Source organism: Panthera pardus, unplaced genomic scaffold (genome assembly GCF_024362965.1).
Source record: "Panthera pardus isolate Hobbes unplaced genomic scaffold, ASM2436296v1 HiC_scaffold_25, whole genome shotgun sequence".
Taxonomy (NCBI): domain Eukaryota; kingdom Metazoa; phylum Chordata; class Mammalia; order Carnivora; family Felidae; genus Panthera; species Panthera pardus.
This window is the reverse complement of record NW_026526821.1, coordinates 45,161,863-45,183,167: the sequence shown is the minus strand read 5'-3', so window position 1 is coordinate 45,183,167 and position 21,305 is coordinate 45,161,863. Positions and strand designations below refer to the sequence as shown.

General features: G+C 41.2%; 1 protein-coding gene across 3 annotated transcripts in view; it reads right to left on the bottom strand.

Annotated features, from left to right (window-relative positions):
• Window positions 1-21,305, bottom strand: part of CFAP61 (cilia and flagella associated protein 61) — a 279,904-nt gene that overhangs the window by 56,126 nt on the left and 202,473 nt on the right. For all 3 annotated transcript variants that reach the window (XM_019462387.2, XM_019462391.2, XM_053890470.1), the window contains 3 exons: window positions 14,939-15,231; window positions 7,626-7,953; window positions 6,170-6,261 (listed from right to left, as the gene is read on the bottom strand). In XM_019462387.2, the coding sequence (XP_019317932.2) occupies window positions 6,170-6,261; window positions 7,626-7,953; window positions 14,939-15,231 (713 nt within the window). The remainder of the gene's footprint in view (window positions 1-6,169; window positions 6,262-7,625; window positions 7,954-14,938; window positions 15,232-21,305) is intronic.

The following is a 21,305-nucleotide window of genomic DNA, read 5'->3' as shown; positions in this document are numbered from 1 at the left end:
CATCCCAACAGGTGCCCTCAATACCCATCACCCACCCACCCCTCCCTCCTATCCCCCATAAACCCTCAGTTTGTTCTCAGTTTTTAGGAGTCTCTTATGTTTTGGTTCCCTCCCTCTCTAACCATTTTTTTTTCTTCCCCTCCCCCATGGTCTTCTGTTAAGTTTCTCAGGATCCACATAGGAGTGAAAACATATGGAATCTGTCCTTCTCTGCATGACTTATTTCACTTAGCATAACACTCTCCAGTTCCATCCATGTTGCTACAAAAGGCCATATTTCATTCTTTCTCATTGCCACGTAGTATTCCATTGTGTATATAAACCACAATTTTATCATTCTATTTTTATAAACATACACAGTATCATTCTATTTGTTTTCTATCAGCACTTTAACGAAGTGTTCAAATGGTCAATTTCCATGGTTGAGAGACTGGGTCATTTTTTACCTTTATGCTCATTTAACTATCTGTAGTTTCTATTTTTTAAAAATGACTATCACTTCTAACATGATAAAAAGTTATTTTTAACTACAGTGGCTGTGTTGTGGTAAGGAACCAGACATCTGATGAACAAATGGAGAGAGAAATGAAACAAAGCAGAAGGAGCAAGGGAGAAGAAAGGAGGGAAAGGGGGATGGATGGAGGGAGGGAAGAGTCTGGTGTGGAAGAGTGGGGCTTGTCTGGACCCAAGAAGAGTCTGGAAAAGGCCATGCCTGAGCCACTGGCTGCAGACTGCCCTCTCCTTATGTGATCATCCCCACCCCCTTTGCTCCTGCCACAAGTATTTCTCTAGCCATAGGTAGCTCCATAGTCTTTCTTCTGTCAGGTGTGTTTCCTCAAGTCTTGACTTCTCAGACCGAGCAATGAACCCTCCCAGGGTGCAGCATGTGACATTACAGGGTCAATTTTACCTGGCAGCCCATCACAGTAAAAGCTATTTCTGAATTAAATACACAATGCAGCTATGACAGTGAAGAACGTGCCTGCCATGTGTGTTTTGAAGATTAAGGGCCATTTGAGTTTGGCCCCAGAAGCTTTAGGCTTAGCCACCCCTCTTCTACCTGCAGGGGTGGGAAGCCCCTTGTCAGTAGGGATGTCTTTTTGGAAAGCTGAGTGAGTCTCTGAGGAAGGGTCACTCTCTCACCTTGGCAGTAGGGTGGCTGGGGGTCCAGGAGAGTGGGGGTGGGGGCACTGGCAACAGCTCCGGCATAGATTTAGCATCAGGTTTCCCTGGGGCTCACTAGAGGGCAGAGTCCATAATCCCACAAGGTCTCAGCCCCTCTACATTCTCTTTAAAATTTCTTTGAGCTGAGGGATTAAGGAAGGGAAACCAGGCATCGAGGGACACACCTTGTGTTCTGTCCATGTGACGGACAAAATTTTTGACTTTGCAAAGGGGTTTCACTTCCGCCCACAAGGACTCTGTGTTTAAGAGTGCTGATTTGGCCAAGGCTGAGCACTTCAACAAGAGGGCCACAGAAACTTAGCTGGTGGTGTCTTGACAAGGTTTTGTGGAGCCCTGCCAGGCTGCTGGCTGAGAGTCAGAGCAGTGGGTACCCTCTGGGGTCAGCCTGTTCCAGGAGACCGATATAGTCAGCATGGCTTTCAATGATTTGTTGTCATGGTATCTGTTTGGGGGGGTAGTTTTATTTATTTTTTAAATTTAAATATTGAATTAAAATCTTGGGGTTGCTTCTGTATGCTTCCGCACATTATAGCTATGAGGGCTTAAAGAGTACAGAAAACAGCCACACTGTAGAGAAAAAAAAATGACCACACTGTGCTAAGATAGCTAATCTCAGCTATGGAAGTACTTTTGCCCATTTTAATGAGATTTGGCACTGTGTTAGCATAACCAGGGGAACGTTCTGGGAATGTGGAATGCATCGAAATATTTTGCATTGACATTAAAGATAAGTCACCCACAGATGGGTTTCTTAGACATAAATTACTCTTGTAGGGCCAAGCAGACTTCTCTAAAAATTTTAGGTCATTCCTAGTCATGGTTACTGACAGACCAGGGAAATCCGGTGAAGTCCAGGACTCTGTCTACCATCACAGAAAATCACTCCACTAAATGATGACTTAAGGCAGTTTCCACCCCTGCCACCCCATAAGGGATCTTGAGGTAATGATGATTTCATACACTTTCCAACACTGTGGGATGTGTCTAGTTGTTTCCTTTATTTTTAGTATGTAAGTAAATTGTTAGGAAATGTGGATCTTTTTTTTTGTTTTTGTTTTTAAAATGTGGATCTTGAATTTAAGACTTTGATGGGGAAACTAGTTCTGGTGTAGTCCCCCTCCTCCCTTCCCTTTTTCCTGAATACAATTATCCTTTTGAGTTCCTTTATGATTTTGACAAAGGTTGGAAAATGGCTGTGGAATTCATGCCAAATGGAAGACACAGGAGTAATGAGACTTGGTGTGCAAGAAATCAAGTCCCCAGCTCTCATGATGAACACACAATTTTAAATTTGATGGTATCCAAGGCAGAATTTGTTGTGACAAATTTCTTTATTCCATGGTGTATAAGCCAACAAAGCATGTGGACTGGAATCCGTAAATTAGTTTATTATGTAGGGGTCCCCTGTCTTCTTTTTGTCAGGTTACCTCTCAAAGAGCTCATGAATTACTAAAGTATCTTCTTACTTAAATATTCTAATTAGTGAGTGCTATGAAAGTCTGATAAAATTCATCTGCATGACATTTATTGTAGGAATGGCAATTCAGTTTCTCAAGTGAAATATTGTTCAATGGGCTCCTTTCTCCATCAATTGGCTATATTTAGGTGACTGCCTGACCATTTTGGCAGCAATTTTACTTAATCAAATTAATTCCAACCCCAAAAGATTGCCATGGAACCATCCTACATTTTTTTTCTTGGAGAATAAAATGGAAAAAATCTGTTTAGATCTTCTGTACTAATTAAAAAGGAGGCCCACCTGGCAAAATAGTTAATTAAAGTCAGGGGTCCTGTTCAAATACTGTCATAGCACCAGCCAAAGAATCTATTTAAGTTGCATTCTTATTAAAACTCGTTATCTAAAAAAAAGCCTTTTTAAGGGGTTTTTATTAAAAACCTCCTCTGACTTTATTCAGAGAGAGAACCAGTGGTTCAGAAACAAATGACGCTGCATGTAGGAAATTACAGTGTCCTTGAAGAATCTGGTTCTGTTTGAAACCAAGTCCAATATTTTCCAGCTCTTGAACATAATATTTGGCTCCAGTTATTTATCTATGATGACCAAAGTGCTCAGCCTTTGAACACAACATCTGGCTTCATCCTATTTATCTAATGCCCCACATCACTGGTGGCAGATTGTATTTTCCAAAGATGGACACAACAATATCCCCCACATGACATAATCATGTGCAGTATAGCCTTGACACTCTTCCCATGGAGAGATGACCTCTATGTCCTCTCTCCTTGAATCCCGGTGGGCTGTGACTGCTCCAACAGATGGTTTGGGGAAGTGACTCTGTGTGACTTTCAAGGATGGGTCATAAAAGGCATTGCAGCTTCCAGCTTGCTAGTGAAGACACTTATACTCAGAGCCCTGAACCATCAGGTAAGAAGTCTGACTACTCTGAGGCTGCCGTGCTGTGAGGAAGCCCAGGTGACCAGGGCTGGGTATGATGCTCTGGTCAGTGTTCCCTGTGACTGAGTCAGCCCAGCCCAGGGGTGTACAACAAGCCTTCAGAGGATCCAACCACTGAGTCACAACGAATCCTTCTAGTCTTCCCAGCTGAGGCCCCAGACACCATGGGGCAGAGAGAAGGCATTCCCGCTGTGTCCTGTCCAAATTCCTGACCCACAGAACCTGTGAGCAGAATCAAATGTCTGTTTCATGTTGCTAAGTTTTCTTATGCAGCAATAGACACTGTAACACTATTCCCTATGACCCCATCTTTATTTGTAAGAAAATCTAGAATCAGACTGCATATATGGGACATACCTAAAAGAATCTAGGAGAGGCCCAAGGGAAATAGATTTTAATATGTGGCATCTATCCTTCCCCTGCAAAAACCAAGTTTCATTATTTATCTGGAACTATGATCAACAACAACATCCACCCCTGACTGGTTACCTGTTTCGTTCCTTAAAGGCATTGTTACTTTATATGTGATCCCTACTTTATATGTGAAATACAGAGAAGTTGGGTGACTTGTTCAAAGTCCATGGGAAGTACATGGGAGAGTTGGGATTCCAATTTCCAGAAAGAAGAAAGGAGAGGAATGAATAGCCTGTGCCATTTTGAGTCCATCTCCCTTTGAGGAATTTTCCAACAGCTTCTACTTACAACTCATTGGCCAAAACCTGCCACATGGCTAATCCTATTCTCAAGGAAATCTGGGAAATATATTTATTTTAATAAGTTGATCAGACTGTTACCTCTCAAAAATATTCAGGATAAGAAAATAGGCAACTTGGGGCGCCTGGGTGGCTCAGTCGGTTAAGCGTCCGACTTCAGCTCAGGTCACGATCTCGCAGTCTGTGAGTTTGAGCCCCACGTCAGGCTCTGGGCTAATGGCTCAGAGCCTGGACCCTACTTCCGGTTCTGTGTCTCCCTCTCTCTCTGCCCCTCCCCCGTTCATGCCCTGTCTCTCTCTGTCTCAAAAATAAATAAACTTAAAAAAAAAATTTTTTTAAAGAAAATAGGCAACTTGCAGTATCTGCCTCACTGACAAAAAAGCAAACATGACACACCTGAAAGGAAACCCCCAAATGATAACCCAGTTTGCGACCATCTGCTAGAGGATCTAATCTGAGGAGCTTGCTAACTGACCAACCACACAGTGTCCTTTCCAGTTACTTTGAATCCAGGGGGTGTCCCACCCCACAGCTTCTGCTTCTCCTGGATGGCCCTTCCAGTGTAATTCAGGCAGGGCAGAAGAACAATGGGGTCTGGATGGACCCTAAGCAATGTATTTGCCACAAAGGTGGTTAATTATCTATTGGTGCATCACAGGTTACCTCAAAATTCAGCAACAAACTGTCCTTCAGTAGGTGAATGAATAATTTGTGTTCACCCAGACAATGGAATATTCTTCAGCACTGAAAAGAAATTCACTATCAAGCCATGAAAAGACACGAAGGAAACCAATCCACATTACTAAGTGAAAGGAGCCAATCTGAAATTATACAGTATGATTCCAACTATATGACGTTCTGGAAACTATGGAGACAGTGAAAAGATCAGTGGTTGCTGGGGGTTGTGGGGAGGGACAGATGAATAGGCAGAGCATAGAGGAAGGAATTTTAGAGCCACGAACCTACTCTGTATGATACTGTAATTGTGGATACATGTCATTATACATTTGCCCAAACACACAGAATGTACAACACCAAGAATGAACTCTAAAGTAAATTGTGGACTTTGGGTGCCAAAGAGGTGCCAGTGTAAGTTCCTCCACTATAACAAATACACCACTCTGGTGGGGAGTGCTGATCATGGAAGAGGCTATATATAAATGGGGGTAGGGGGTACATGGGAAATCTTGCTATTTTCTTCTCAGTTTTGCTGTGAACCTAAACCTGCTCTAAAAAACAGTCCATTAAAAAAAAACACGTAATGCCTTAAAACAATAATAAACTTATTACTTCAGTGTTTGGGAGTCAGAAATTAGGCATAGCTTAGCTAGGGGACTCTGGATTAAGGTATCTCATAAGTTTGTAGCCAAGATGTCTGCTGGGGCTGCATCACCTGAAGGCTTGGCTGGGGCTGGAGGATCCACATCCAAGGCAGCTAGCTCCCTCACATGACTGGCAAACTGCTAATGACTGGTATAGGAATCCTCAATTCCTTATCATATTAGCCTCTCCAAAGGACTTCCTGGGTGACCATACAACATGGTAGGAGGTGATCCAGGAAGGTGCAAGTTGGAGCTATAATGTTTCATGACCTAGCCTTGGAAGTCACACACAGTGTTATGTCCACAATATTCTGCTGGCAACACAAGTCAGCCACATTCTGTGTGGGAGGGGACCACACAAGGGCATGAATACTAAGGAGCAAGAATCATGGGGCCATCTTGGGGGCCAGCTATCATGGTGGTTTTCTGATGAACCAGTACAATATACTAAAGACTCTGAATAAAGAATTTCAACCTCCTGTAAATAAAGTTTTATATTTGAAAGTAAAATGAAATTCAAGAGTAATACTTACAAAATTAGGCTGGGCCATTTGTACCTCTAAGGGAGTTGGAATGGCAGGTTTGGCAATATGCAGATAATGGTAAGACCCAGGTAGAATGCCTCCTATAGGAAACAGCAAGTTTTGCACATTTTAGTTTAGTTGTTGACGCAGTGGTGATAGTTTATATATTTGTATCATAGGATAAACAGAGATGCCTACCATGGTATACGCTACTCACCTATCCCACTAAAGTACTACTATTAGTAAGAAATTCCCTGAGATTGAAATTATTTAAAAACTCAATGTGAATGTGCCATTATACCCATAATATAGTCACCAATGCTCCAGGAAGATGTGCCAAGCTCATCCTGTGTATCCTGTGATTTCCCATAACCCTTGGCACTCTAACCTATGCCTGCCAAAGCCAGACCAAGACCTAGAGAGACCTTAAATGGTAATGCAGTGGTATTCCCATTCCTTGTCCTCTTTCAACATGTACTCAAAATATTAAAGTGGCTGTTATTAAGGAAAATCAACAAAGTTCTTGCTCAACACTTAGAAAATTATCATTAAGAAATCCTTACTATTTCTAGCTTGTCCCATAAATATGAGCTTGATCTAGCTCTAGTCTCTGACACTCATCCCTTCTCTTCCTTTCCCATGGCCACACCTTTCCTAAGTTTTCATCCAAAATGAGAAGCAGAGCAGGATCTATCAGAGTCCATTTAATTAGGTAGAGAACAACAAGGACTGGAATGTAGGGCTTTGTCTCTTTATCTCATATTCTATTTACTGGATTAGGGTCCATGGATGCCCTAGGGGTCCATGGATGACTTTAGAGGTGGGTCCATCAACCTCCTGGAAATGGACACACAGTTCTGTAAATATGCACATTTTTGTGGTAGAAGGTCCACAACATTCAAAGACACTATTCTCAAAGATATCTCTCATCTCCCAAACATAAATACTGTATTGCTTATATGATGATCTTCTCAGGGGTCAATATGGCTTAGGGGATGAAAAGTGAACTATTTTACAGTTGTGAATGGTTTCGTTTATCCATCCAGATAAGAGGCCAAGGCCTCTATCCAAGGATACTTGGAAGGGTCTCCTTATCTCTGAGCTTATAGTGAGAATGAAGGTTTTGCAAGATGTCAGAGTACTGCACCACTAACCAGTTGTGAGTGACCTTTGGGCAAGTTAATGATTATTCTCGGTCTCAATTTCCTTACCAGTAAAATAGGAGCCACAGTTATGATGTGGTCCATAATACATGCTCAAAATAAAAAGGACCACAATAATAATTCCAGGTCCATAATAAATGCTTAAAAATGAGACTGAGCCCTCCCCCATCTCTGTGCAAACCCACTGAGGGACAGAGGAGCCTCCTCACCAAGCCTAAGAGAAACATACAGGGCAGCCCTGAGCACTGACCCAGATCCAATGGGTGGTTTAATTGGAGGGAAGAAGGTGGCCTACTACAAACCTTGGATCTTGGCTCCCTTGTACATGGGGATGAGTCGGTCAAGATCAGCCGGTGGCTCAGTCACAGGCTCCAGGGTTGGGTCAAAAAGATTGAGCATGGCTGCTGCCAGCTGGAAGCCAATTTCTTTGGAATTAAAGCTGCTGTGAGTCCACTCATTTGAGTAATATTTATTGGAGAATTTGGTGAGGGAGCCAGCAGCTCTGATGGCTATATCATTGGTGTGGAAATTAGTATCAATCACAAGTCGGCCGTCATAGACAAGACATGCATCATTGAGTGCTTTAAATGTTTCATAATCCACGTTCTTCTCACAGAAGCTAAAGAACATCTACAAAACAAACACTCACATTATTACTTAGTCATCACTCTTCATTTTACATTCTCAATAGTGTGAATAGTCTCCAGAGCACCTTATCTTTGGGGGCATACAAAACAACAACAACACTAAATCTACCAAAATGTCATAATGGTGTGGTGTGTGTGTGTGAGTAGAGAGAGAGAGAAAGAGAGACAGACAGGAGCATCTGTTTTTGGTATGAAGGACAAATTAAGATACCTAATGTTACTCCTTTTTGTAATCACTCAATCTAGACATCCAATGGAGAGAAGGATGCCAAGTGATGGAGTATCTATTAGAAAAGTAATTTTTTTCCATGTAAAATGGTTTATATCCATAGAGACACCACTTACCCCTCATTCACCTACATTTTAGATAGCTCTATCTCAGCCTCCTCCTATTTGCCTCTTCTTGTGTCTGACACTTAGGTCTCTCCAGGTTCCTTCTTGGGGTCACCCCAATCCAGTCTTGAGTCTTCAGTTTGCCTTGTTCCTGCCCTGTTACACCAGAAAGCCCATCCCTGAAGGATGCCCCAGAGAATGAGAGCCCCATCAGTATCAGTATCTACCAGGTTTGGGCTCCTGCCTTATTCCTTCCTGCCCTGGCATGGAAGACAGTAAGTATTTTCAGGATACCTATCCTATGACAGGCACTGTGTATAAAAGGGCCCAAAACACCTCTGCATGCTCCTTAGATGTGACCTGTATGCTTCCTCCATTCTCTGCCCAAATTTCAATGCTTTCTTGTGATTATCTGGATATCTTCTTCAACAGTGATGTTGAAAGTCATTACGGCAGTCCAAGTTAGTTGTTTTTAAGTCTTCAGTTGTCATTGAAATAGTAAGTTTAGTCATTTTTATCTTAACCTAAATATAATTTGCCACCTTATTAAAAGCATGCTATAAAATGAACATATGACGTGGGTCCTCATCATTGTGATGGACATCATACTCCCTGCTTCCTTCACATGCCTGCTTTATGTACCTCACTTGCCCCATTAGGTACAGAAATTAGCTCTCTGGGGCCAGGAATACTTCCTTTCCATATCCCTTCCCTACACCCATGAATGGTGCATGAATGATGAATGATCCTCAGTAGCCACTAATCACATGTGACTATACACATTTAAATCTAAATTAATTAAAATTAAAAGAAAATAAAAATTCAGATCCTCAATTGTAGTACCTATTTCAAATGTCCAAAAGCTATAGGTGGCTAGTAGCTGCCATATTGGACAACACAGATACAGATCATTTCCATTAGTTCTATTGGACGGTGTAAGACTTAGATCCATCACCTCTGTGATGTCCTTTGTTCTCCCTTAGGGAGCCACCAGGCCTTTGCCCTTTTCATTGTTTCTTCACTCAGCTATCTAACCTATCCCAGTTACTCCTATCCCAGGCAGCTTCAAGTCTCTTTAGAATTCATTCTGTCTTATAATTCTTAGTGACCACAGGAAAATACATTTCTCTGAGTCTCTGACTCTGGATCTTTCTGTCTCTCTACTCTTCTCTCTCTCCTCCATTCTGTTCCCATCATTATAAAAATAGATCTCCCACTCATATAAAAATATGGAAAGCTGTTTGATCTGAATTGAAATCATACATGAAAAAGTACCATCAACCTCTTGAGCCCTTGAAAATATTCAGAAGCCCCCTTCAGCATTCCCCAAAAAGTTCTTCTACCTACCCAGATTTTTCTTAATTAAACCTACTTTTAATTGAGTAGCATATTAAATATGTTATTTCTTATTTTCCCAGGTTTTAAAGATTACTAGTACTGCAGTATTATTATTATTTTATATTTTTTTGGTGTAGGAATTCACAATTTTGTTGCACTTGGGATTTCACAGGAGTTTGTGAACCAGACTGAAAACTGAATAAGCAAATCTAACACAGTTCATGGGAACATGTGTTCTAAGTTACAAATCTTTCAAGTACAACTCATGCATTTTTGTAATACCAACTTAGCATTACATACTGGATGAAAATATGAAGTAGAAACATCTGGCCACATTGAAGTTGTTGAATAAATATTTAAGACTACTTATATTAATAATTCTGATTATGGAGAGCAAAACTCCTTGGTTAGCAGATCGGGAGTCAGTGATCTGATAAAACTCATTCATTATGCATTCATACAATATCTTGGTGAAGAAGATAAACATGGAGTTTATAATCTAATTTGAGAAATGGACATCAACAAAGTCATCACACTGACAGGCAGAGGATTTCAGATTATAATGAATGCTGTGTAGAAAAGGGAGAAACCCGGCTGGAGACTGGACCATCTGGTAGGCACCCAGGAGGCACTACCACCCGGCGGAAGGAAGCCAGGTGTTGATGTGAGTCCAAAATCCAACTCCAGAGTTCTGCTTCTAGTGTAACGGTGTGATCCCCTCAGGTTAATCCTTTCACTGATACAACTATAAACTCTGGTCAAAGTACAAAAACTATTACCCAAGTATTCTGATGAGCATTTAAAAGTAGATAGATGGTGCAGGACAGTAAAAACTTGGAACAATGACCAGCATGAGAGTAATTTTCTTATTTTGGTGGCTTTTGGAAGAGGATGGACTATAGTCATTTTATACACTAACAGAAGAATAAAGATGGTAGAGAAAAGAGTCAGTGAACTTGAAGTCACATCAGTAGCAATTACTCAGTGTGAAGAATAGAGAGAGAAGAAACAAAGAGATTGAAACAAATGAATAGGGCCTTAAAGGCCCATACAGCAAGAGAAAGTCTAACAGATGTGTGACTGGAGACCCAGGAGGAGAGGAGAAAAGAAGGAGGCAAGAACTAATGGCCAAGATCTTGCCAAAATTTAGTGAAAGTTATAAGTGTATAGATTCAAGAAACTCAGTGAATGAACCCCAAACAAGATAAATTCAAGAAAAAACATGTTTTGATACAAAATAAACACAGAACCCCCACAGCATCAAACTTCTGGGAACTGAAGATAAAGAAAAAATCTTGAAAGCATCCAGGGGAAAATGACACACTACGTACAAGGAAACAATGGTTTGAATGATGACAGATTTTTAAAACCAAAACTCATGGATGTCATAAGACAATGGAAAAAAAACATCTTTGAAGAGCTGAAAGGAAAAAAAAAAACAAAACAATGTTCTAGGCCATGATCCTATATCCAGTGGATCCTATATCCACACAATTCAGGGTTGACTATTTTTCCAGTCTCTTTCATGTTAGCTTTTAGTAACTATACTGTGAGATTGGTGTTTTTAAATAGAGGAAAACTAGAGAATCCATTGCCAGCAGACCTGCAACTGTGTGTGCAATAGGAAGTTGTTCAGGATGAGAGGGAATTGAATTGGATGGAAATCGGATCTTCAGAAATGAAGGCAGCAACAAAATTGGAAAATATTGGGGTAAATATAAAAGTCTATTTTTCTTCTTAAGTTCTTTCTGTTTAAAACAAAAATTACAATTTTGTTGGGTTTTTCAACGTGTGTAGATATAATACCCATGACAAGTGTAACAGAAAAGGGTGTCCAGAAAGTGGCAAGAAGGTACCTGTACAGTTGCAGGGTTTTTATATTTTATGTGATGGTACAATATGAACTCTAACTAGAATGTAAAAGATTACTGATGTACAGTACAAGCAGCAACCAGCTGGAAAACAAAATTTTAAAAAGCCATGTATAATAGCTCAGATCCTGCACAAAGGAAGATATACCAATGGCCAATAATCACATGAGAAGATGCCCAACATCATTAACCATCAGGAAATCCCAAATTAAAAACACAATGATACATCATGTCATACCCAACAGAATGGCTAAAATTAGAAGGACTGACGATACCAAGTGCTAGCAGAGACTACGGAATAACTGAAACTCTCATACGTCGCTGGTAGAAATACGAAATGATACGTCTACTTTAGAAGGCAGTATGGTAGCTTCTTAAAAAGGTAAACATTCACTGACCATATGACCTAGCCATTCTTCGGGTGGATAGCTAAGAGAAGTGAAAATATGTCTACCCAAAGATGTGCACAAGAATGTGCACAGCAATTGAACAAATAAACCAAATGTGATAGAGAAATATAATGGAATACCACTCAGTGATAAAAAGGAATGAACTACTGATACATGGAATAATATGGATGAATCTCAATACCATTACGCTGAGTGAAAGAAGCCAAATACAAACTAGTACATAATGTATGATTCCCGTTATAAAAATTTTAGTTTTAGCAGGTGCTCTGAGTATGATACCATCTGTTTTTGTTTAGTTTTCCCATCCTGCTGTAACAAAGTACTGCAAACTGGGTAGCTTAAAACAACAGAAATTTATTCTCTTACAGTTCTGGGGATGACATGTCTGAAGTCATGTTGTTGTCATGACCATGCTTCCTTCTGAAGCTCTAGGGAAGACTCCTTCCTTGTCTCTTCCTAGCTCCTGGAAGTTACCAGTGATCCTTTCTGTTCCATGATTGGTAGCTGCCATCATTTCAATCTTGGCCTCTACCATCATATGGCCTCTTTCCCCAAGTGTCTCCTCTGAGTCAAATCCTTCTCTCCATAGACGGGCACCAGTCATTACATTTAGCGCCCTCTCAGATCCACCGTGACCTTCTCTTCAGTTGATACCATCTATAAAGATCCTATTTCCAAATAAGGTCACATTCAAAGGTACTGGGGATTAAGATCATATCTTTCTGGGGGGATGTAGTTCAACCCACAATACTGTGACCACAGTCAAAATAATGAATGTATTCATCCCCACCAAAATTTCCTAATGCCTGATAGCGATGCTACTCAAAGCTGACAGTAGAGGAGAGAAATGCTCTGACTTCTTCCTTTTTGCTATTTCTAATCTTTTGCCAGTACCTATTGTTGGCCAAGCACAGATGAAGGTCAGTGAGCAACCAGCGCTGGGAAATATTATCTGCACAGGCCATTCCTTGTGGTGCAGAGCACAGTGGAGGAAGTGGGAGGCTTTATCTAACTCAGATTGCTTTAGGATGAAGTTTTAGCAGGGAGGTGTATTGGAACAAGGCAGGTGAGAGTATTTGCAAAATGTCTCTGCCACAATTTCAATTTTGATCTCAATAGGGAAATGAAAGCCAGAGGGGGCTGCTAGAGAACCTGTATTCTGTTGCTTATTTGGGGAGGTTTGCTTTTTTTTTTAATTTTTTTTAACGTTTATTTATTTTTGAGACAGAGAGAGACAGAGCATGAACGGGGGAGGGTCAGAGAGAGGGAGACACAGAATCTGAAACAGGCTCCAGGCTCTGAGCTGTCAGCACAGAGCCCGACGCAGGGCTTGAACTCGCAAACTGTGAGATCATGACCTGAGCCGAAGTCAGATGCCCAACCTACTGAGCCACCCAGGCGCCCCAGGGGAGGTTTTCTTATATCCCTGCTTCCTAAGCAGGGTATGTGTTTACCTCCAGTGGCTCCCCAAGATAAATGTGGCATATCTTCCAAGATTATCATTTTGGGGAGAAATTTTGGGTGAAAACATTTTGATTCTTCTTAACCTAAATAGGTATTGCAACATACATATGACATACATTAAAATAAAATTAACTTTTCCTGTCTTTTTTGCTGCTGTGTCCCTCACACTTAGGACAGAGCCTAAGACTTAGCAGGTGTTCAACGAAAATTTGTGGGATGAATGAATAAATGAATGTATTAAGGAGCAGAATGCAAAATTTCCGTAGATTATCAGGATAAAATGAGGGATTCCAGAGAAATCTCTTCTGTGCTTTGAGATCCTGTCCAGACTGTGGGTGCGTGTGTGTGTGCGTGGGGGGGGGGGGGGGCGGGTGGTGGTGGATAAAGGTCACCATCATTTACCTGTAAGGGTACTTGGGTCAGAAGCCCTGACTTAGGCTGACTACCCCCTACTCTCAGGTAAGGAATTGCTATGACCCCTCACAGACTTCCCCCAAGAATGTGGCATTCTTTACCACAACTGATCACATATTCCATATTCACACTGTACTAAGCCTCCACTTTGTAAGGAAGGGTCCCTTGCTTCTCTATTAGATTGACTGGGCCCTTCCCTATCTCCCTGCTTGCTAGCTTCTGCTAATCTCCTGAACTGGCAAATCCAAGGACACGGGTTGTAAATCAAGCTATTACACAGCCTAAGAGAAAAGTTCTCCTTCTCTCAAAAGATAGATAATTAGATAGATAATAGATAGATAGATAGATGATAGATAGATAAATAGGAGAGAGAGGTCTTTTAAGTCTCTAGTTCACGGGAGAGAAACCCACTATTGCTGTTTCTGGAGTCTTAAAAAGTTAACAGCAGCATAGACTTTGGGGCCCTCTGACCTTGGTTGGGAGCCCAGCATACCACTGACTTGGAGGCAGAGTGTTCTCATCTGTAAAATGGGGATGCTTCCCCTTACAGACCTGTTGTGACCAGGTGACAGACGATACTGCAAGCATGCAGCATGGTGCCTGGGAGATGGTGAGCTCCTGGTCCATGTTAGCACTCTCTGAACCTTTGACACTCCTTCCATGAAGAGGCAGGGCTTAATTCCCCTCCCTTTGGATATGGACAGATGATACAGTATCTCATTCTTTCTCTTTCTCTCTCTTTCCCTTTCTCTCTCATTCGGTTTTAGAACCAAGCCACTCTTCCAAGATGAAGTGTTCTGGACAAAATTGCAGCTGAAGATGATCTAGCATCTAAAGTCAGAGGAAGGGTTGAACGTGACTCCAGCTCCACCCCCAGTCTGACGTCAGCCACGTGAGAGACTTCAAGTGAGAGCTGCCCAGATGGGCAGGCTCAAATCCCAGGACCCAGAGAGAGAAAAATAATATATGCCACCGAGTTTGGGGTGGCTTGACCCTCAGCAATAGAGCATCTGGCCATTAAAAAAAACCCCAAAACCTGTGGCTATGAATTCCCGACCCGTCATCTCTCAGACCCCAAGTCCGTGGCAGGTGAAGGCTCTCTGGAGGTGGTGAGTGAAGTTCACAGGGACCTACTTACGGAGCACGGAAGTCTGAAAGGCTTGGTGGGCGTGGTGAAGCAGGCGCTGTGGATGGGGTCTGGGAACTGGCCATCGTTCCACTGAGCCAGGAGGGCGTCGCGGTAAATGGCAACCCCCGCAGCTCTGAGCGCGTCCTCCACCGCTCTTTCCACCGAGTAGTTGTTGATGCAGGTGATGGTGGAGGTGGGTGGGGGCTGCACCAGGTGGATGTAGCCGCCCCTCACACCAAGGTTTAAAAGCGTCTCCACTGTGGTGTAAGTGTCAATTGTATTCCCATAGACAATGACATTCCCTAGAAAAGGAGGCAAATGCTAAGATGCACAGTTTAAAAAAACAACCCAAACCTTGTTAGTCGAATGCTAATAATACCGAATTGTTCCCTATAACCTTCCCCTTTTTTCAGCTGCAGGAAGTCAGCGGTGTTTCCTAGCAACGGCGACCAAGATAATTTAGTAAAGAATTGGCACAAAACATCCCACAAAGTAGTCAAGTACTTTTAACACAGAAGTAGGACATTCATCTATGGTCCTGTAATATGAAAGTTGAAGTTATGATAAATGAAACCATCTGGAATAAAACCTTTTATCTTTTTTTTCTTTTTTCCTTTCCCCTAGTTGCAACACTTACTAAGGAAAAAAAGTAATAATAAAGCTTGTGATATTTACAAGTTCTTCCTAAGTGATGAGCAGGACGCTGGTAAAAAAAAATCATGGATGAGTTAGGACAAACATTTTAATATTTAAGTGTTGAACTGGGTTGATTTCAAGGAAACTGTTTCCTTTTTTGAGAACTAAAGACTAAAACATTCTGCTTTTCAATGGATAATTTTATGAAGATTCAAATTCTGATTTTTAGATTTAATGGGTCGAGACCTAGCAAAAGGGAATGCAAGTTGTTCTTTCAGTCGGTAAGAATGAAAGCACAATATCATCTTGAAAGAGTTCCCCTGGGAAAAGCATTTAGACAGTAACAGTCTAAGCTATTTACATTTCTTAAAAATACTACAGAAATAATTACATGTGACATGTTTTAAGATCAAACTAACAAATGAGTGAAATCCAGTATATGCTATTTTTGACACTGAATTGGCATTTTTACCTTTTTTTTTTTTTTTTTTTTTTTTACAAAGAAAGGAACTGCCATAGACTCACTTTTCAGGCAGCATGTAACAATTTTATGACAAAATGATAGATTCATTGAATCTCTCTTTTTTTCCTGTTTATGAAATGATATTAAGAGAAGTTTTACAAGGCAAAATAAATGGTAAGTCTATTTTATTCAATTTCATTGCATAAATTAAGGAAAAATCTATTTCCATCCTAAACTGAAAGAAGGTGTAATGGCTGGTTTTATTTGCTTAGGAAGAAAAAAGGAACTAGAACACCTTTCAGATTGCTTCTCTGATGGTAACAGCATCTAGAAAGTTCTCCTATACTTCCTGTTGCTCAAATATGGAATGGAAAGAAGGCATTGAGGCAAGCGGGCAGGGTCCTTCCTGCCTTCACTAGGATGCTCTAATTTTGTGGCTAGGATCATCTCTCTATTCAGATGCTCTAATACAACATTCCTCTATGGGCTGCATTTTCCTTGTCTGAAAGAGCCAACATTTTGCTTAAATTATTTTGCTTCCACCTGCTGTGAAACATGAATCCTAGCTGTCTGGCACAACAAAGACTCAGCCTGGCAGGAAAGCCAAAACTTGAACCTAAAACTGTCACAGGTTTGAGGTCTTCCACCCTTTTAAAATATGCATGTCAACACAACATTCATTTTCAGGGAAACAAATTTAAGTGTTTATGCCCCCCCCCTCCCCCCCCCCCCCCCCAGAATTCAGGGCTGAATATTTTTCCAGTCTCTTTCATATTAGCTTGTAGAAACTATACTGTGAGATGGGCTTTCGGGGAAGCCAGGGCAATGCGATGCTGCTGGGTACTATCTAGCAAGGGTTGCCCACAGACTATAGGCAGCTGAAGAGGATGAGGCTTTTCATTTCAAAAGGTAATATATTTTATAAAATCTCTAGTATTTAAATTAGATGTTTACTGATAGATATTCTAATTGCAAAATAGATTTGCCTACAGTTCAATTTGGAACAAAATCCACCCCCCCCCCCAATATGAGACTTTGGTTATCATAATAGTTGCAATAATGCAACATAACAAATCACCCCAAAACTTAGTGTCAAACAACAATCAGCCTACTGTTGTAGGTCAGCTCACACATCTGCGGGCGGGCTGGTATCAGCGGATCCGGCTCCACATTGTGGTTGGGATTGTGCCTGCACATGTGTCTTGCACCCTGGTTGGACGGAGATACCTGAGGCATGTTCTATTTATGGAGAAGTGTAGGAGCATGGGAGGGCAAGAGCAACTGCTCACTTTTCAAGCCTCTCCTTGCATTACATCCACTAACGTTCTGTTGACCAAAGCAATGCATGTGGTCAAAGGAGTGGGAAACACTCTGCCCAGGGTAGGAGAGGGAACAGTGTGGATATTTGCTGAACAACAGTCCAAAACCATCAGCTATATTGGGCATCGTAAATAAATGCTTATATGATGCCATCTAAAATTTTCACCTAAACATGTTTTTTAAGATTATTTACATATATCTCTTTCATTACTCACAAAATAGAGTAGAATCTCATTGTGATATACAGTAAAACCTTGGTTTGCAAGCATAATTTGTTCCAGAAACATACTTGTAATCCAAAGCACTTGTATATCAAAGCGAATTTCCCTGTAAGAAACAATGAGGGGTGCCTGGGTGGCTTAGTTGGTTGGGCATCTGGCTTTGGCTCAGGTCATGGTCTCACAGTTTGTGAGTTCAAGCCCCGCATCGGGCTCTGTGCTGAGAGCTCAGAGCCTGGAACCTGCTTCAGATTCTGTGTCTCCCTCTTTCTCTACCCCTCCCCTGCTCACGCTGTCTCTCTCTGTCTCTCAAAAATAAATAAATGTTAAAAAAAATTTTTAAATAAATAATGAAACTCAGATGATTCGTTCCACGACCCAAAAATATTCATATAAAAATGATTACAATTCTGTAATGTCATACAAAATAACAAACAAAATACAAAATATAGAGAAAATAAACAAATTAACTTGCACTTACCTTTGAAAACCTTCGTGGCTGGTGTGAGGGAGACCAGAGAGAGGAGGGTTGTTGTGTAGGACAACTTTCACTATCACTAACAGAATCACTGCTATCTATTGGCTCAATGGAATCTTTTTCTGCATGGGGGCCATTGTATATACTTGCATGGGTGTTGACTACAGTAAAGTATTAATAAACTCTTGTCATATACTGTATTTAATGTAAGTGGCAATAAGGCAGCAGAGGAAAGTGTCTATATCTGCAGGCAGCCTGACCTCGAATGAAGCAAAGCATTCCTAAGCTTACTCTTACATGGAAAAGCAAAGGAATGTCCATAGGTGCTTTGAAGTGACAAAAAAATACACTAGTGCCAGTTGTAGGCACCTTCCAGGGTTCTGAAAAATCACTGATTTCTGCCAAACATGGTAGCCTGAGACTGAGCATCAGAGCATGGGAGATGATCATGCATAATCCCAGAGAGAGAGAGAAGAACCATCAGCTCGGTTGTGATCATGTGACATTCAGCATCATGTGCCACTCTTATCGCAAGACATCGCTCATTTATCAAGTTAAAATTTATTAGAAATGTTTGCTCGTCTTGTGGAACATTCGCAGAACACGTTACTCGCAATCCAAGGTTTTACTGTAATTTTTTACTACAGAAATAAGAACATGCTACAGGTCAGCTCACATCCCTCCACAAATACAAAAAGACCTGATGTGACAAGGGCAGCTTTGCCAGTTCCATCTCTTGCCTTTTAAATGTCTGCACTATGATATTTCCATGGTATTTGCACAGTTGTGAGTTCTTTCTACGTCATTTCTCACTTTGTAAAGAATTTTTAGAGTCCATTCATGTTTATTGCATGATTCCTGTATACCAGGCACAAAGCCAGGCACTTATAGACACAATCTATAATTACATTCATAATCATGAGTAACAACAGCATAAAGTATAGCCCACCATGTTACCCCTGGTGCCTTGCACAGTATCTTGCCAACAACGGGTGTGACAAAATGTTTCCTGACTGAACATATGGATGAATGTTTGAGGTTATCATACTGTTGATCATATGTTAATTGGGTCTTACTTTTGAGCCTTCTAAAATATTTTTTTGCAGAACAACCTTCCTGTGGCCAGATTTCCTACTACATATTTCTACTTGGTATTCCCTATAAAGTTGGCACTTCTTTATCCAACCACAGGATAAATTGTATATCTGAGATCTATACGATAGAAACATGTTTCCCTTCACAATGTTAGATCTGGTTATGTAGGTTTCCCCACATAATCCTAAACGTAACCAAAATTGTGTGTGTCTACAACACGATAGTATAAAATAATACTTCTGCCATATTGGTAGGCACTTCAACCCAAGGAAACAGGACTGTTTTATAAGAAAGTTAACCCTTGTATAACTATCATGTTGTGATAGTTGGGTCAATTTTTAGCTGAATCACAGAGGGAAGATGGGGGAAAAGGAAATGGAGAGAGAAAAAAGAGGGGGCAGAGAGACAAAGAACAGAGAGAGCCTTGGAGATACAGATTTTCTTCAATCACTGGATAAGTGACACTTAAGAGACGGAAAATAGGTGAAACAAACTGGCTGCCAGGTGAGGGGAGAGGATGGATGAACTAAGCCATGAATAGTAGTACTGAAAAGGACTTTCCCTAAGGAAAGCATTGGGTCTGACAGCTTTATCCCAGCCAAAATATATAAGATGGGGTAGATGGGGTTCCATTGGAACAGATCACCCTGACCACTAAACAGAGGGAGTAAGGCAGCCCCAGGTTATGTGGGACCCATGATATATACTCATGTACAACATGCTTTTTTTTTTTTTAATGTTTATTTATTTTTGGGAGTCAGAGAGACAGTGCAAGCAGGGGAGGGCCAGAGAGAGAGGGAGACACAGAATCTGAAGCAGACTCCAGGCTCCGAGCTGTCAGCACAGAGCCTAACGTGGGACTTGAACCCACAAAGCACGGGATCATTACTTGGGCCGAAGCCGGACGCTTAACCAACTGAGCCACCCAGGTGCCCTTCATGTATGACACACTTTTAATGTCAGACAACTTCAATCAGCCAAAGATTTACCTTTTCTTTTAAAGCAGTGAAGTTTATTTTTTTTTTGAGAGAGAGGGAGAGAGAGAGAGAGCAGGGGAGGGGCACAGAGAGAGGGAGAGAGTATCCCAAGCAGGCTCTGCACCATCAGCACAGAGCCTGACACAGGGCTTGAACTCATGAACTGTGAGATCATGACCTGAGCCGAAAACAGGAGCCAGACGCTTAACCCACTGAGCCACCCAGGATCCCCTAGTCAAAGATTTATTTTAATCAATGTATTTCCACCAGTTAGGTACTTTGTAACTCATGGAGTCTTTGCAAATATTTATAAGGACATAACACATCGCAGGGGCTTCCTTCACATAATTGGGATAGCATATACATTCTTTTGACATTTCAATGTACATATGATGCAGATAGAGTGGGAAATCTGAGGATTTCCCCTGGATATCAGTTTTATGCTAAAAAATCCGGCCACTCTACAGCTCAGTTAATCTAAAGATAAGAAACGGCCCGTTTTTGCATTTGATCTGATAGGTGACAGAGGTACCATGGTGGGCTGCCCTCCTCTGAAATGGCAAATGGTAATGGATGATTAGAGCAGTCTGGGTGAATTTTCAATACAGGATAATAGAATATAACCATAGCAGTTTTCATGGAAGGCCAACCTTTGTTGCTCCTTTTAGGGCATAAATTATGCATTACTAAGATTACAGATCTGAAACAGGAAGCAGAACACAAGGAGGGCACCGTTAGAAAGAGGACCGTGTGAAAGCACCCGAAATTAAGGTTGGCAAGAGGAACACTCATTTCCTCACAGCTAACCTGCAGTAACCTTCCAGGTGAACCATGCAAGGGGGCTGCCAAGAGGAGAGAGGGATTTTGGTGTCGACAGCCAGGCTGGGGAGAAAGAGGGAAAGTGAGGTCTCAAATCACCCTCTATAGGCTGTCAATTCTCCACCTCAGATCAAAAAAGCACTAAGACTTGTCATTTAAAATGTCGGCAGATATGGAAAGGTGATCTTTTTGCTTTTTGATACATGCTCTTTGATGATATAAATGAATGCACTAACAACTTTGTGATCACCAAAGTAAGGCAATGACAGTTTAGCATTTCAACTCTCATAATGCACCCAGATTTAGGAGATTCTTCGATTTATCTTAATCAGAGGGGAAAAGATGCCAGTTTTCATCATTCTGAAACTAT